Genomic DNA, 14,035 nt, shown 5'->3' on the forward strand with positions numbered 1-14,035 from the left:
ATTTGCTCCGTCTGTTGCCATGTCAACAGCATCAGAAGGGGGGGGGGGAGCGCCGGCATCAATTTCTTAGATGAAGCGCATCCCCCCCCACCCCTCTTCCTTCCTCCCTTTTTTCCCACGCTGCGTTATTGCGCGCGCGCACGTCACAGCGTCACTTCCTGTCTGGATGGAAATTTGTCAGCTTGCGGCGGCGGCGTGTTGTCGTTCTTCCCGCTTTGCTCTTCTGGCTGGGCGCTGCCGTCGCACAGCAAATGCGAGGTGGCGACCTTGAAACTTTTGCTGCCGCGCGTCTTCTCTTTGCCGTCGGCGTGCGGCGGCGGCGAAGGACTGAAGTGCGGGTCACCTCCTCCTCCTCCTCCGCCGCCGTCCTCAAAGAGTCGCGCCTCAAACGCTGCCAAATCCTCCTCGCCGGCGGACATCTTGGCTCGGAGCAGCATGGCGTATGTACCATAACGTGTTTTCTGGGTGGGGAAAGGTATGACGTCACCATTAACTCATTCACTGCCAAATGATGTGCAGATACGTGCGGCTCCAGTGCCAGGGTTTTTGTCATTTTCACTCCAATTGCAGGAAACCACACAATATTGGACTACCTCAACATTCAATGTAGCGTAAGAAACCTTAGACTGACTGCTTTCATCAGAAAAAAAAAGAGTTAATTCCTAAGTGATATGGCTCTGGAGTTATCTGAGCTTGAAATGGGGACGGCGGTACAAAATACAAGACGATATTGATTGCGCTTTAACAACAGCTGAAGTTGTAACAAAGCGCTAACGTGGACAAAAAGAAAATGCTGCCCCCTCGTGGGTGGGAAAAACATTGCCAGAGGTCTGACCAGCGCATTATCGGCAGCCCCACCCACAACCCGAATAAATTTGGGAATGGCAGCGAATGAGTTAATTACTGTCTTACAAACAATTTTTCAATCTTATCATTCTGAAGACGCAAAGTATCCCTGACCTCAAACTCCAAATATTCCCGTCGTGCCTTCTGCTGGTCCAACTCGCGACCTTTAACCTTCCGGTCCGGCGCGGCGGCAACCAGCCGGTCCAAGTCCGCGGACGCCGCTCGGAAGCGAGCCTCGTGAGACGCCGCTTGCTCGTCCTGCCACGCAAAACAAATGAAAGGTCAAGCGCGCGGCTCGCAAGGGAGGCAAAAGGGCAAATGGCGACCTGCGACAATTTGCTGGCGGATCCCGGCAGCAGGGGGCGAGCAAAGCGCTTCTGCGATCCGATGGCGGGCGGGAAGGGAGGAGCCGAGAACATGGCCGCCACCACGTTGATGCGGGTGATCCACGAGCGCATGTCCTCGCGAGACCTGCCGAGGGAGGGGGAGAGAGAGAGAGAGAGAGAGAGAGAGAGAGAGAGAGAGAGAGAGAGAGAGAGAGAGAGAGAGAGAGAGAGAGAGAGAGAGAGAGAGAGAGAGAGAGAGAGAGAGACACACGCATGCCTTAGCGGTCGACGGCTACGTGCTAATCGCAAGTGCAACAAATGTTCTTGCTCGGTCACATCCAAGATGGCGGTGGCAGCGGCGAGTGACACGTCAAAAGTGCACTTTAGCTTTCAAAATGGCTCCCTTTGCGATTCGCTTACGGCGCCTGCATGAGGAAGACCCTCCAGTCGGCGGTGCGCAGGTAAAAGACGTTGGGCCGCTTGGCGTAGTCGGCCGCTCTCATGGCCAGCGCGTGGTGCAGCGACACGCCGTTTTTCACGTCGTCTTCCGTCAGCTGGCGCTCGGCGCCGTACTCGTCCTGTTACAAACAGACAAAGATCTTTTTTTCTTCCAATGTTCAAGTGAAATAAAATTGGTGAAAAGAAAGTTTGTCTTGATCGTATTTTAAAATGTATCATTTTACTTATGGTTTTATTGTTATGTGCTTTGTTTTATTGTTTTTATTGTAAAGTGTCCTTGGGTGTTTTGAAAGGCGCTTGAAATAAAATGTATTATTATTTATTATTATAAAATGAGCTGCTCGTGTACCGTTGATGCGGTAAACTAAAATAATAATCAAAAGTGCTTTTAAAAAGTCTTGGAACAAATGAAAACAAATGACATTGATTATAATAAGAAGTGCCCATTCGGTTTTTGAACAAAGCGGTTTCTGGAATGGATTATGGTTGAAAAGCAAGGTATCACTCTAATTGTTCTTTTGTCGCCATTGGAGAAAATTCAATCACTGACTGTGATACCAAGTTGTCGTTCCTAATTGAGCCTCCGGATGGCAGAAGTTAGCGCCACTGCCCAATGTCTTCATTCTGCATGCGAGCCAGACGCGGTGGCTTTTACCACGGAGGCTGCGGGCCGAATGAAAATGGGCCAGGGGCCGCATTTGGCCCCCGAGCCGGATTTTCATTTACCTTCTGCAGGTAGAGAACGCGGCCCCTCAAGCTGGCGTAGAAGGACTTCCATCCTCGCTTGCCCCGCGCCGCTGCCACGCAACAACAAAAAACGGCAACAGCTCGGACGTTTCCGCCTTTTGCGGACGACGAGACGCCGACGTACTTTTCTTGCCGTCGGCGTCGGCGTGGACTTTGCGCACCAGGAAGCCGCTCTTGTACAAGTCGCCGTCGGCCCGCTGCGCCGCCGCCGCCAGCCGGTGGCGGCCCGTCCCGCCGCGCTTCAAGGTGCGCGAGGCCGAGTCTGTTCGAGCGTCCGCCGAATCCGAGGCGGACGTTCGGAGGTCGTCCTCGTCGCTGGACAAACAAGCGGCACGTGAAGGGCAAATTGCGCCGCCGTCCTTCGCCGTCCGCGCTATGCAAACTCACGTGGGCCACTGGAGTTTGTCCTTCTTGATGGATGCGTACAACGACTGCCAAAACAAACACACAAAGCGCGCAAGTTAGCTTAGCATTAGCTTTCGTGCTCCCACGCCTTTCAACATTCGAGACGTTCACGCATTCAATGTGTCCGCTCCGGTGCCAGGGTTTTTGTCACGTTCACTCCCATTTCAGGACCCACAGAATTCCGCTCCGCATTGATTGATTTCGCGCTTTAACAACAGCTGAAGAAAGAACAAAGCGCTAACATGGACCAAAGGCGAATGCTGCCCCCACGCGGAAGGGAAAAGACATCGCCAGAGGTCTGACCGGTGCTTTCTCGGCACCCAAGCAACAAAAACCCACAACAAACTGGGCAATGACGCTTTTCAATTCCCGAATAATTTGGGCAATGCCAGCGATTGAGTTGAGAAGCCATTTTGCCGGCAACCGTCCCGACTTTGACATTCCTCGCGTAAGAACTCCGAAGCGCGCAAACGGCACAAGGAGCGTCCCAAAATCCCGCCGCCGATCCGGTGACCCGAGCGGGACGCTCGTCCGGGCCACCGGTGACAACATTGGGGCCGGAATCGCCAATTTCAAGCGTCAGGACGTCGATTGTCCACGAGGCCGCGGCGGAGCGACGGACAAATGGCGTCTCTTCCTGCTCGACCACCTTCTTTTTCTGGCCACTCTTGCGCTTGGCGTTCCTGGGCGCTTCCTCCTGCGTTTGACCCAGCAGGTCGGGGAAGGCGAGCGGCTTGAGCGAGCGCGAGCGCGGCGTCCTGGAGCGCCGGAACGACTGCGGGTCTCGGGAACGGCGGGGGCTCCGCACCGAACCCGACGAGCGCGAACGCGGCCGGCTCGCCGACTGGATGCTGTTGACGCCGATCATGTCGCTTCGGTTGCCGGAGAAAAGACGGCGGGCGCCGGCGCTTGGATCGCAACGTCGCCCTCTGGAGGACGTCGCGAGGCGGCGCCTTCAGGTGCTTGGATCACGCTCGCTAAAGGTAAACGGATGGCCGGGTGGGCGCGGTCACGCGCCGCCGTCCAGGCGACTCCGCAGTCACCATTCCATCCCCGCCTAAAATGCCCGACGTTTATCTGGAGCCGGACTCGTCAAGGAAGACGACAAAGTTCTTGCGGGGTAAAAAAAAAACGCTTTTTCCGCCTGGTCTTCCTCTGGCGCTGTGACTCGAGTGACGGAGAGAGAGAGAGAGAGAGAGAGAGAGAGAGAGAGAGAGAGAGAGAGAGAGAGAGAGAGAGAGAGAGAGAGAGAGAGAGAGAGAGAGAGAGACTCTCTCGCCTTTTCTCTCTCTCACTGCGCATTTTCCCCTCAACAGCTGCAGCCAATCGGCACGCTCGGACGGTAGACATGGGCCCACCTCCTCAGCTGCCAATCATGTGTTGGGTCAGTCACTGGAAGTGCAAAATATTGCAGAAGGGGGAAAATGGGAGGGGCCAGGTTCCACCGTCGTGACAGGTGTCTCTTACGTTTTGTCTCTTTGGCACCAACAGTGGCTCACAATATTAGGGACGTGGGGGGGGGGGGGGGGGGTCAATATGTGTGTGTGCGTGTGTGTGCGCGTGTGTGTGCGCGCGTGTGTGCGCTCACCTTCAGCATATCTTTGTGAAAATCTTTTCCATTGTTCAAACCTTCCAGGTTGGAGATGAACTGACTGCAGGACATCCTCTTGCCGACATTCTGCAGGCGCAGGGACAGACAATTGCTCAGGACGTGTCTTCCTCCGCAAGCGCGAGGCGTCCATCACACTCACGTTGCCATGGAGATCAACATTCAACAGCATCAGAGCGCAAGTCAGCGTGTGGATGCTGTCTGAGAACAATAACAAGAACGTGAGGTGGGGGGGTATTCGTGCGTGCGTGCGTGCGTGCGTGGCGCGGCGCGGCGGCGAGCACCTTGGGGGGCGCGGCTGCGGGGGTTGCAGGCGACGTATCTTCGGGAAAAGTGAGCGAGGACCCGCTCTCGCTCTTGAGTTTCGCCCGTTAGCGTCAACTTGCTCAGGAAGATTCTGGAAGGGAAAATGGCGACAGATGCAGATGTATTTGAATGTCCAAGATGGCGCTGGTGTTAGCATTAAGCTAGTAGGTCCAATGGGGTATGGATCAATACTCGCGATACAAAAGCAAGTGCTCTCACAAGCCTTGCTTTTTTTTGTTGTTTTGCGTTGCGGCACGAATACGCCAGCACCGTTTTTGATTTGGGAGGAATGTCATTGCTATTTGACCGTCACGGCCGGACAGCTTTGGGGCGATTGTGCTTTTTTTGCGCCTATCATGGGCAGCATTTTCACAGCCCCGCTTTATCCGGCGGAAAGAGCAGAGCGTCAATGCGTACGCGGAACGGTCGCGGCTTGGAATTGAAGCGGATTTACAGTACGTGGGACGGGAGACAATCTCTTTTCATCAATGGATGCTACAGCTTTGTGTTTGCTTTCAACATTTAGCTCGTATGTTGTACGTATGTACATTTCACTATGACATCTCTGATCCACTGGGCAAAAGGACGCTTTGATCCTCTCCTCTTTCATCTAGAACGGCTTCATACATGTAAGAGGGGGCAGAAAGTGCTAAAGATTGAAGACCGTCTGTGTCTTTTGTCTTCTCATTTCTTGATTGTTGACTTCAAAATGGCGCCACGGGAGTGGCTGCCTTTACAGCAGCTCCTGTATATTGTTTGTGCTGCTGTCAAATTTCTGCACCGAGACAAATAAAGGCTGAAAAATGTTGATGGTGTGAGGAGAGACTGGAGTTGAATTCCTTTTGTCACTGATCGTCGGTCTACATGTGCTGCAGCACCGGGTGTGTTCAGTAAATTGTTTCAAGCAGGACGGCTGCCGTCCGCTCTGTTTTCTTTCAGCGTTAACACGCACAATTCGATGGATCAGCAACATTAGGTGAGGTCCGGGCCCCGTAAAATGACACAAGGGGCCAGATCCGGCCCCCTGGCCACGGGTTGAGACCCCAAATGTGTATGATGCCTCTGTGCGACGCTAACCTGAGCGCTTGGTCAATGGCGAGACCGTCGAAGTCAAAGTTCAAGAGATATTCTTCCGCCACCATCTGACCAAAGTCGTTACTGCCAAGACAAACGCGCACCGGTGTCACATCCTCATCGGCGCACCCCCCCGCGTGTACACAACCCACTTTTTGCTCAGGTGCGACGACACGTCGGACTTGCGGAAGCCTTGCAGACGATAGAGGCGCTCGGCCAGGCGTTTGGCGGCCTTGGGGTCGCCGTTGGTCAGCGCGCCCCCTCGTCGGTCGCCGCCCGCCAGTCGTTCCGCCACGTGGGCTTGCTGGCGCAGCGACTCCGGGGGGCGCTTGGCCGCATGCTCCCTGAAAGGAAGAACAAACACTTTTGGGCCACTTTTGCGACGTTGTTCCAACTTTCTTTGGTCGTCATGGCGACACAGTGTGAATGTCACACGTTCACAAAGGACGCGAGAACGCCGCGACGGACGGGGGAGGCGAGGGGCGCCACCCGATGGTCAATCTGCGACGGCTTCCTCTTCCTTGCGCCCACAAAGGAGGAGGATGTCAAACAGGAAGTGGATGTCGGCCATTCCGGAGGAGACGACACAGGAAATGCATGCCCCGCCCCCGTTCATCCATCATCAAAGATCGCACGACCGTAAAATCCATAAAGATGAATATCGCACAACAGGAAGCGTCAATCACACAACGAGGCTCCTCCCACTTGCCGGCGTCACATGACTAAACCTCAGGACACTAAATAGAAGCGGACAGACAGACGGTCAAAGCACCCGACGGAAGCTTTTGTCGCCCGTCTGCAAGCGAAGAAGCGAGATGGCGGCCCCGCAAAGACAAAAGGACGAGCGCCTCGTCGTCTGACCTGTACGCGGCAATCGGGGCGCGGAGGTAGGTGTCCTCCAGAGCCCCGCCCCCCCCAGCACAGCAGGTAGCGTCCCACGTCAGCATGGCCGCCGCGCCAAGATTTGGGTGTCATCCGTCTCCGTGGCAACCCTGGCCGTCAAAATGGCGTCTTTTTCGTCTTCGCAGCTCTTCTCGCGCAACGCTCAGAGCGGCCCAACTGAGGTCAACGTTGGTCCTCTTGACCTTCCCGCAGTTCCTTCTTAGCGCGCTAGCGGCTAGCAGGAAGTTTTTTTTCCTGATCTCGTTCACGCCGACGTCGGCCGAGGATTCCGCCTGCCGGGCGGCGACGTGGGGGAGTTTTGCATCTGGAATTTCCTCCTTCCGTTCATCTGCCTCCAAGGGGGCGTGGCCTACACAACTTGGAATTCTCAACTGAAAGCGTTGGAGAGAGACGGACGGCGTCCGCCCAACCAGGACAAACTTCATCTTCTCACAACGTTTACCTTTCAACGAGAAAGGTCACTCTCTTTTCATTTGGAGTGAAAAAAAAAGTTGTTAGTTGCACATCTGCAGGAAGAAAGAAAGAAAGAAATAAAATAAAAACAAAAATATAAATAACATTTTTTTTTTACTTGATGTTACTTGCGGGTTGAGTGCGTGTGGCTGCCGCTGCTCACCCGCAAAAATATCCTGCGCCTGTAAAGTGTCCTTGAGAGTTTTGAAAGGCGCTGATAAATAAAATGTATTATTATTTATTATTATTATTCTAAAAACAAAAATAAAGATTAAAAAAAGCGCAAAAATAAAATTGAAATTAAAACAATATGTATATATAAATAAAAACAAAACGAAATATACGTTAAAATAAATACAAATAAAACAAACACAAATAAATATATAAATACACAAACACAAATAGATACATCAAAAAATAGACAGACAGATACATACATAAATAAATAGATAAATACATAAATAAATCAATAAATAGCTGAATAAATAAGTACACAAACACATAAATAGATAAATCAACAAATAGAAAGACAGATAAATAACTAAATATATAAATACAAAAACATAAAAAATAGATAAATAGACAGACAGATAAATAAATACATAAATAAATAAACTAATAGACTGACATACATATATAAATACATACATACATAAATGAATAAATAGCTAAATAAATAAATACACAAACATAAATAAATAAATAGACAGAGCAATAAATACATAATTCAATAAATAGTTAAATAAATAAATACACAAACACATCAAAAAATAGACAGACAGATAAATAGACAAACAAACAAATAAATGCATAGCTCGCTAGCTAGCTAGCGAGCTAGCGAGCTATACAAATGACAAAATAAATGAACAACAAATACCGAAGAGCATTTTGAGCGTCCACACGGCAGACGTGGGACAGCAATTTGGCGCCGCTTTGGTGTCCAATGTGCTTGTGGCCTCACCTGGTTGGTGGCGAGCTGGCGTCTTTGAGGATGGAGCGCCGTTCGGGCCCTTTTGGCGCCGAGCTGTCGTCCAATGAAATCTCCGACGGGGCGGCGGGCTCGCCCGCTTTTGTCAAAGGGGCGAAGCCCGGCTGGACGATGTTCTGGGCGCTCCGGGAGATCTGACTCTGCACGCACGGACCGATCGACGGACCGACGGCGGTCTCCGTCAGCGCCCGGAGAACAAAAGCCAAAAGAGGAAAGAGAGGGCGCACCCACCTGGATTTCGGGGGTGAGGGTGGTAAGGTCAAAGGTGAAGACGGACGCGGACCCCGAGGTCAGCAGGTCGACGCTGTCCAGGCTGCTGAAGGAGGTTCCTTTGGCCCGGTGACCCTCCATGATGCTTTCAAAATGGCGGCTGAAAGAATCCAGGCGGCTCTCGGGCGGCCGCAGGGCGACGTCGGCGGCCTTCAGCTTCTGGCGCTCCGCTTGGCCGGGATCCTCCCGGGCCGCCTCGGCCCGCATCGCCTGCGGCGACGCAAGGGGAGCGTACGGGCCCTCGTTACCGTGCTTGCCACGGACAGACTTTTGCATTTTGACATCACCTCGTCCAGGTCCGTTTCTCGGTAGCGGCGTAGCGGCACGCGGTCCAGGTCCGTCTCGGAATATTTGGCGCCCGTCCAATCCGGGCTGGAATCTGCCCGCTCGGAGGTGAGCGGTTCCACCTGGACCTCCTGGTGAGGAGATGACCTTTGACCTGCGACGCCCCTCCCACACCGCCTCTGCTCGGCGGGGGAGGGGCTTAGAGAGGACTCGGCGGGCCGGGGACTGCCTGGATCGAAGACCAAAGGCAGTCAAGGTGTCAAAAGCTTTCTTTTTGGGACATATGTCAACATTTTTGACGTGACGTATTTGGTGGATCTTGACAGGTGCCGGTGAGCGCTGTGAGAAGCTAACAAGAGCATTCCCAAAATGGAGCCAATTGGGTTTCACCCACATTTTTTGGTCAGGTCCTTCGGGGCCAAATGAGCCATCCTCAGTAAACCCCCCAAATAAGCTCCTTCAAACTTGGAATAACGGGACTTGAACCAGCAGCAAAATGCCACGTGCGTCTGGACACGACTTCATTTTTATTCATGCTTTTGTTTATTCATGGATTTATTTCTCCATTTATTCACTCATTCATCGTGTGTGCGCGAGTGTAAACCTGTGACCTTTATCGGCGCTGTCTTGGTGGCCAAACAGGAAGTTCCACTTGGCCTGGGCGATTTTCTGCGACCTCGAAGGCAGACTGGCGTCTGAACTTTGCGTTGACTGAAAAGAGTCAAGAAAAATGCGCTGTTAAACTTTGGCGAGGCAAACTTTTCAAAGCTACAATCGATGCAGCTCTGCACTGTCGGATTTCTCTGTTTGTCGTTGGAATGATAGCGTGAGAAAATGCCAGCTTTGGGGGCACAGAGGTCAAAGGTGAGCAAACTCCGACCTGGATCCCAGAGCCCATATCGCGGCTGGACCGGCTCCAGCTTTCAGGAGAGGCGTTCCCGTCGCCCAAGCTTCCTCCCGTCAGCCCGCCGGAACACCGAGAGGACGTCCCAGCAACCTTGTTGAGATCCCCAACGCTTTCCTGCCGAGTCGGCGATAAACGCCCGAGCGGTCCGCAAGGATCCCGTCTTGCCTTGTCGTCACTCTGCTTTCTGGAACTCTTTCCGTCGGGTCTGGCGGCAAAGCGCCGGGACTTTGCTTGACTGACCTGAAGTCTGTCTTGGACTGGACTGGTCCTCCTGAGCTCCTGCTGTGAGTGCGGGACAGCGGCCTTGGAATTCTGTTCCTGGCGCTGGCTTAAAACACGTAAGTGAGAAGCCGCGGGGCAGCAGGGTCCTTTCCTGGTCAAGGGATGCGAGACGCTTTCCGCTTCGACTTGAACTTTGGCTTTATCTGGCTTCCATCGTGGCTTCAGTTGGTTTTCCCGTAGCGGATCCAAGGAGGGGTCCTCATAAAGGTCAGAAACCGCTTGAGGGTTTTCAAGCAATGACTCTCCGACGTTTGGACTGAGTGACCTCAAAGACGCAGACGGGGAAGGCGTCGGAGAAGGACTTTGGTGACCCCCAAAAATGTCAGCGTTGGAAAACGGGGAGGAGCTTCGCACCGCACTGGCGGCGCCGCTTGGGACATCGGGATGGATATCGGCGGGTCGTCCGGCCGGGAAAGGTGGTTGGAATCCGCTGGGCAGTCTGTGACTTTCTTCCCCGAACCAAGGTGGCCGCAGGATCTGGAAAGCACCGTGAGAACGACACCCGGATGTCCGAGCTGCTGAGTGGGGAGAGAACCGGCTGTGGGTACGGAGCTGATTGGACTCGGGCCTTGTTCCCAATCCGTTGGGGGAGTTCTGACAAACTCCCCTATCAAAGTCTCTGAGGTGAGCGCCGGAGGGCAAAGTGAGGGTAGCGTGGGCAGGGATCGGCGACCCTCCCCACGAGCGGCAGGTTGGCCAATCGTGGTGTCGCGGCAAGGTCGGGTTGTAGTTCTCATTGCCACGACCCGCAAAGCGCCGGCGCAATTCCGGTGAGCCGAACTCTTCCAAGGCCCGGCAGGTGGCATCTCGAGCTACCGCGTCTCTGTGTAGGAACGGAGACCCCGGATTTGGAGAGGGCCGATGGTGAACGGGGCAGGGAGGGTCACCCCGTCTGACCCGATTCCCAGATCCTAACGGATCACTCAGGCGACGGTCGCCCATCATATGAACATTGGCTTTCTCAATATACCCGAAGGTCACTACGGACGATTTCCTCTCCCGATCGCCTGAACCTGGGACGTCACAGGACCGGCGGTGGAAAGTGGGTGTACAAGGTGCAGTTACGCCTCCAAATCCTGACGGGGGATCAGCAAACTTCCGCCTTTGATAGGGGTAAGCGTCCAACGACGGGGTAAAACCTCCAGCGTACGGATGTCCTTGAGAGTTTGTTGCGCATGTAAGGACCTGAAGCAAGTCCTCAAACGTGTTGGGTACCATCTCCTCCCGGCGGAAGTAAGCAGAGGTATCCAGGTCATCCGGGGATCGTCCCCGGGGGCTGACCGAGTGCCTGGGGGACGAGATGGAGGTAGCGGAGCTCTGGATCCCGAGCGGTATTCTGCACCGGGTACCTGGGGAAAGGTCCGGACTTCGGTGTGGGCTGGATAGGACGGGGCTCCTTTGAGAGTGAGGGAGAACATCCGGACACTGAAGGATCAGGTGACTCCTTCCGTCATCTCCTATCCCGTGGACGCTTCCTTCTTCTTCACTCGCAGACCGTACCTCAACATACAGATGGAGGACTTTGCCTGGCTGGGACATTTTACCACCTCAAATGCCCGAAGACCTTTCCTGACGGTTCTGGACCAACTGGTCCATACATGCTAAAGGCTTAGAAGATATTTGGAGGTGTCGCCGGAGCACCGTGAATGTTCTGTTGTCATTTTGCCAGGCTGCAGAAGAAGAAACGTTCTGATTAGATAGGAAAGGATGACCTCGCAAAGTGACGGATCTGTTCTATCGGTTCTCGCCCGTCTAACGTTACCTGTTAATCAATGCTCAAAGTATTGCTGGATCGGTCGGAAGCAACAACACACCTGATCGTTACATGTCGCTAATTCAGTTTTTTCAATCCGCCGATGAGTGCCAAACTTACACACTGCAAGTCAACACGCACACACACACACACGCGCGCACACACAGATAAGAAGACGCTTAGTGCGACTTTTGCGGAACACAAATAGAAGGCTAATAGGATTACCTCTCACAAATTCTCTCATACTCACACACACACACATTTATGCAGAGACACACACTCTGTCTCTCATATACGGACACAATACAGACACACACAAACAGGCAGTTGAGGTAGTCCGGATGTCGCCGTGAATGGAGCTATAAGCCTACCTGCGTGTCCTCTGCTGTCATGTCCTCTGCGTTGCTGTAGCAACGCAGCAGTGGCGGCTATTCCTCTTGTCTCACTTGTTGTGTGCCGGCTGGCTGGCTGGCCGGGCAGCGCCTCTTCCTGCTTTATCAATCAGCCTGACCCCGCCCACTTTTTTCCGGGACTCCTGGTAGCCAATGGCGGGGCTTTGCCATCTGTCCTTGCGGCTGGTAATTCCTGAGCGCGCTACGAACACGCGCCTGAGCGCGCCACTAACACACCTGGCCACGCCCCCGGCCGCCGTGACACGGTTGGCTCGCATCCCGACTGTCAGAGCTCAGTTGACATCTCCGAGACGTCGCGTTTTCTCCGGGTGTCGGAGTGGCTTTTTTTCCCAGCTACTTAGACACATCTGTCTTTGATGCTATGCATGCTAAGCGCTTTGTTACAGCTGTTGTTAAATCAATATGTATTGTATTGTATTTTAAAAACATCCACGCTAGAGGTTGGGGCTCTGCGATGACCCGTGCAGAGCACGCCCTGCCTCTTGCCCCAATGTAGCTGGAAAATGTCACGCATCTTAGCATATTTGACAATAAAGCTGACTTTGACTTGAAAAGGCCTCAGTCTGCCCGCCAGCCTCATGAAGAGAAGCGCTAGACAATGGAAAGATGGCCCACGAACAAACGTCATCATCTTTCACGCATGCTTGAACATCTCACTCACATTTCAGGAAGTGAGGGGGCGACGAGGTCATTGAAGAGGTCACGGTCACAGGTTTGGCCATTTGCTTCACGTCTTAATTGCTTCAAAATGAGGAGGCACAAAGACGAGACCAAATTCTGGGCCTTTTCCAAACAGTTCTTGATGAGTTTTAGCCCAGTTCCTCAGTGGTTCCAGTCTGCGCCCAAATGATTTTTGCATCGCTTCCCCGAAGCGACAGCCGAGAAACGGCTCGAGTGAAAATTACATTTTGGCCTCATTGTCAAGGTCATTCAAGTTCTTTGCAGGCATCTCAAAATTCTTTCTCAAATAGTTCTTTTCAGAATCAGAATCAGAATCAGAATCAGAATCATCTTTATTGCCAAGTATGTAGAACACACAAGGAATTTGTTTCCGGTAGAACACGCTGCACTAGTATCGTCGTAAAAAAAACTGCTAAGTGGTACTATACAGTTCCATTTTGGCTACTGTTGAAGAGTTCAAAGAGTTAATGGCTTGGGGGAAGAAGCTGTTTAAATGTCTGCTGGATTTGGTGCGCATGGATCGGTACCGCCTCATTATTGATCATTGCTAATAGGACTTGCTCAGGATATATTTTCTTCTTTCGATCAAATAACGGATTTCCCACCAACTCCTATTACTACATGGAACCTTTCATGTGTCAGTCGCGAGGAACTTTTCACACACGGAACCGCTCGTATCTGGTCTAACGTCACGGCACGTTCAATTCCACACATTTCCCAAAAATACAGGAATATGGTACAAACTGGTAAGAACAGAACAGCCCCCGATTTGTCCTGGCCTGACCCAAAAGCAACCTCAACTTAAACAAGTTGACGTCCAATTCATTAGAACTGGTCCGAATTCAAAGACAACACGTTCAACTTCAATACAACACGTATTGACTTCTATAGCACTTTAACAACAAATTGAACCAGAACATGTTACAAATAAATCTACAAATTGAAGTTGAACTGGTCCAAATAGTTGTTGAACTCAAGTAGAACCGACTTGGGTCCGGACCGGAGCACCTTGAGAATCCCAAGTAGTCAGTCACCTAGTCGGACTCACCTCCCGTAGTGCTCTTGTTGTTGGCGGTGGCGTCGGAACCACTCTGACCCCCTGCGGTTTTAGAAGCGGCGGTTCGGTTCCATTTGTGCTTTCGGTTGGCGTTCTCCGCTGCGCTCGTGTTTCCACGGTGACTCTGACTTCCGTGTTCGGCGCGTGACGACATGGTGACGTCAGGTGGCGTCACGGTGCATTTGTAGAAAATGGAAGTCGGAAATTCCCATCTCGTTTGTGGGTGGTCCGCAAGCAGTGCCGACTGCTAATTTTACATTCGTTTTGTCTT

At 52.5% G+C, this 14,035-nt stretch overlaps 1 protein-coding gene across 6 annotated transcripts; it reads right to left on the minus strand.

Annotated features, from left to right (window-relative positions):
• Positions 1-61: 61 nt before the first annotated feature.
• On the minus strand, positions 62-13,869 carry psda (pleckstrin and Sec7 domain containing a). 6 transcript variants are annotated; one of them, XM_089012753.1, is made up of 18 exons: positions 13,756-13,869; positions 9,552-11,530; positions 9,283-9,382; positions 8,674-8,900; positions 8,348-8,596; positions 8,090-8,256; positions 5,925-6,116; positions 5,776-5,856; positions 4,677-4,789; positions 4,535-4,593; positions 4,372-4,461; positions 2,766-2,809; positions 2,503-2,693; positions 2,358-2,428; positions 1,593-1,750; positions 1,173-1,317; positions 961-1,104; positions 62-461 (listed from the first exon to the last, which is right to left on the minus strand). In XM_089012753.1, exons 2-18 carry the CDS (start codon positions 11,397-11,399, stop codon positions 144-146), a joined length of 4,197 nt encoding a protein of 1,398 aa, XP_088868879.1. In that variant the 5' UTR covers positions 11,400-11,530; positions 13,756-13,869; the 3' UTR covers positions 62-143. The 6 variants fall into 6 exon arrangements, with proteins under 6 accessions (XP_088868879.1, XP_088868878.1, XP_088868877.1 ...); XM_089012752.1 differs by lacking the exon at positions 13,756-13,869 and adding an exon at positions 11,985-13,749; XM_089012751.1 differs by lacking the exon at positions 13,756-13,869 and adding an exon at positions 11,623-13,749.
• Positions 13,870-14,035: the final 166 nt, after the last annotated feature.

The sequence above is a fragment of the Hippocampus bargibanti genome, linkage group LG13, assembly GCF_051943395.1.
Source record: "Hippocampus bargibanti isolate YZ-2025 linkage group LG13, ASM5194339v1, whole genome shotgun sequence".
NCBI lineage: Eukaryota > Metazoa > Chordata > Actinopteri > Syngnathiformes > Syngnathidae > Hippocampus > Hippocampus bargibanti.

Excerpts from the sequence above, each read along its gene's own strand:
- psda (XM_089012753.1), bottom strand. The coding sequence starts at position 11,399 with ATGTCCCAGCCAGGCAAAGTCCTCCATCTGTATGTTGAGGTACGGTCT. Across the intron at positions 8,257-8,347 it reads CCCTCACCCCCGAAATCCAG|AGTCAGATCTCCCGGAGCGC; the intron begins GTGGGTGCGCCC and ends CCGTGCGTGCAG. Across the intron at positions 2,810-4,371 it reads TTCACAAAGATATGCTGAAG|TCGTTGTACGCATCCATCAA; the intron begins GTGAGCGCACAC and ends TTGTTTTGGCAG.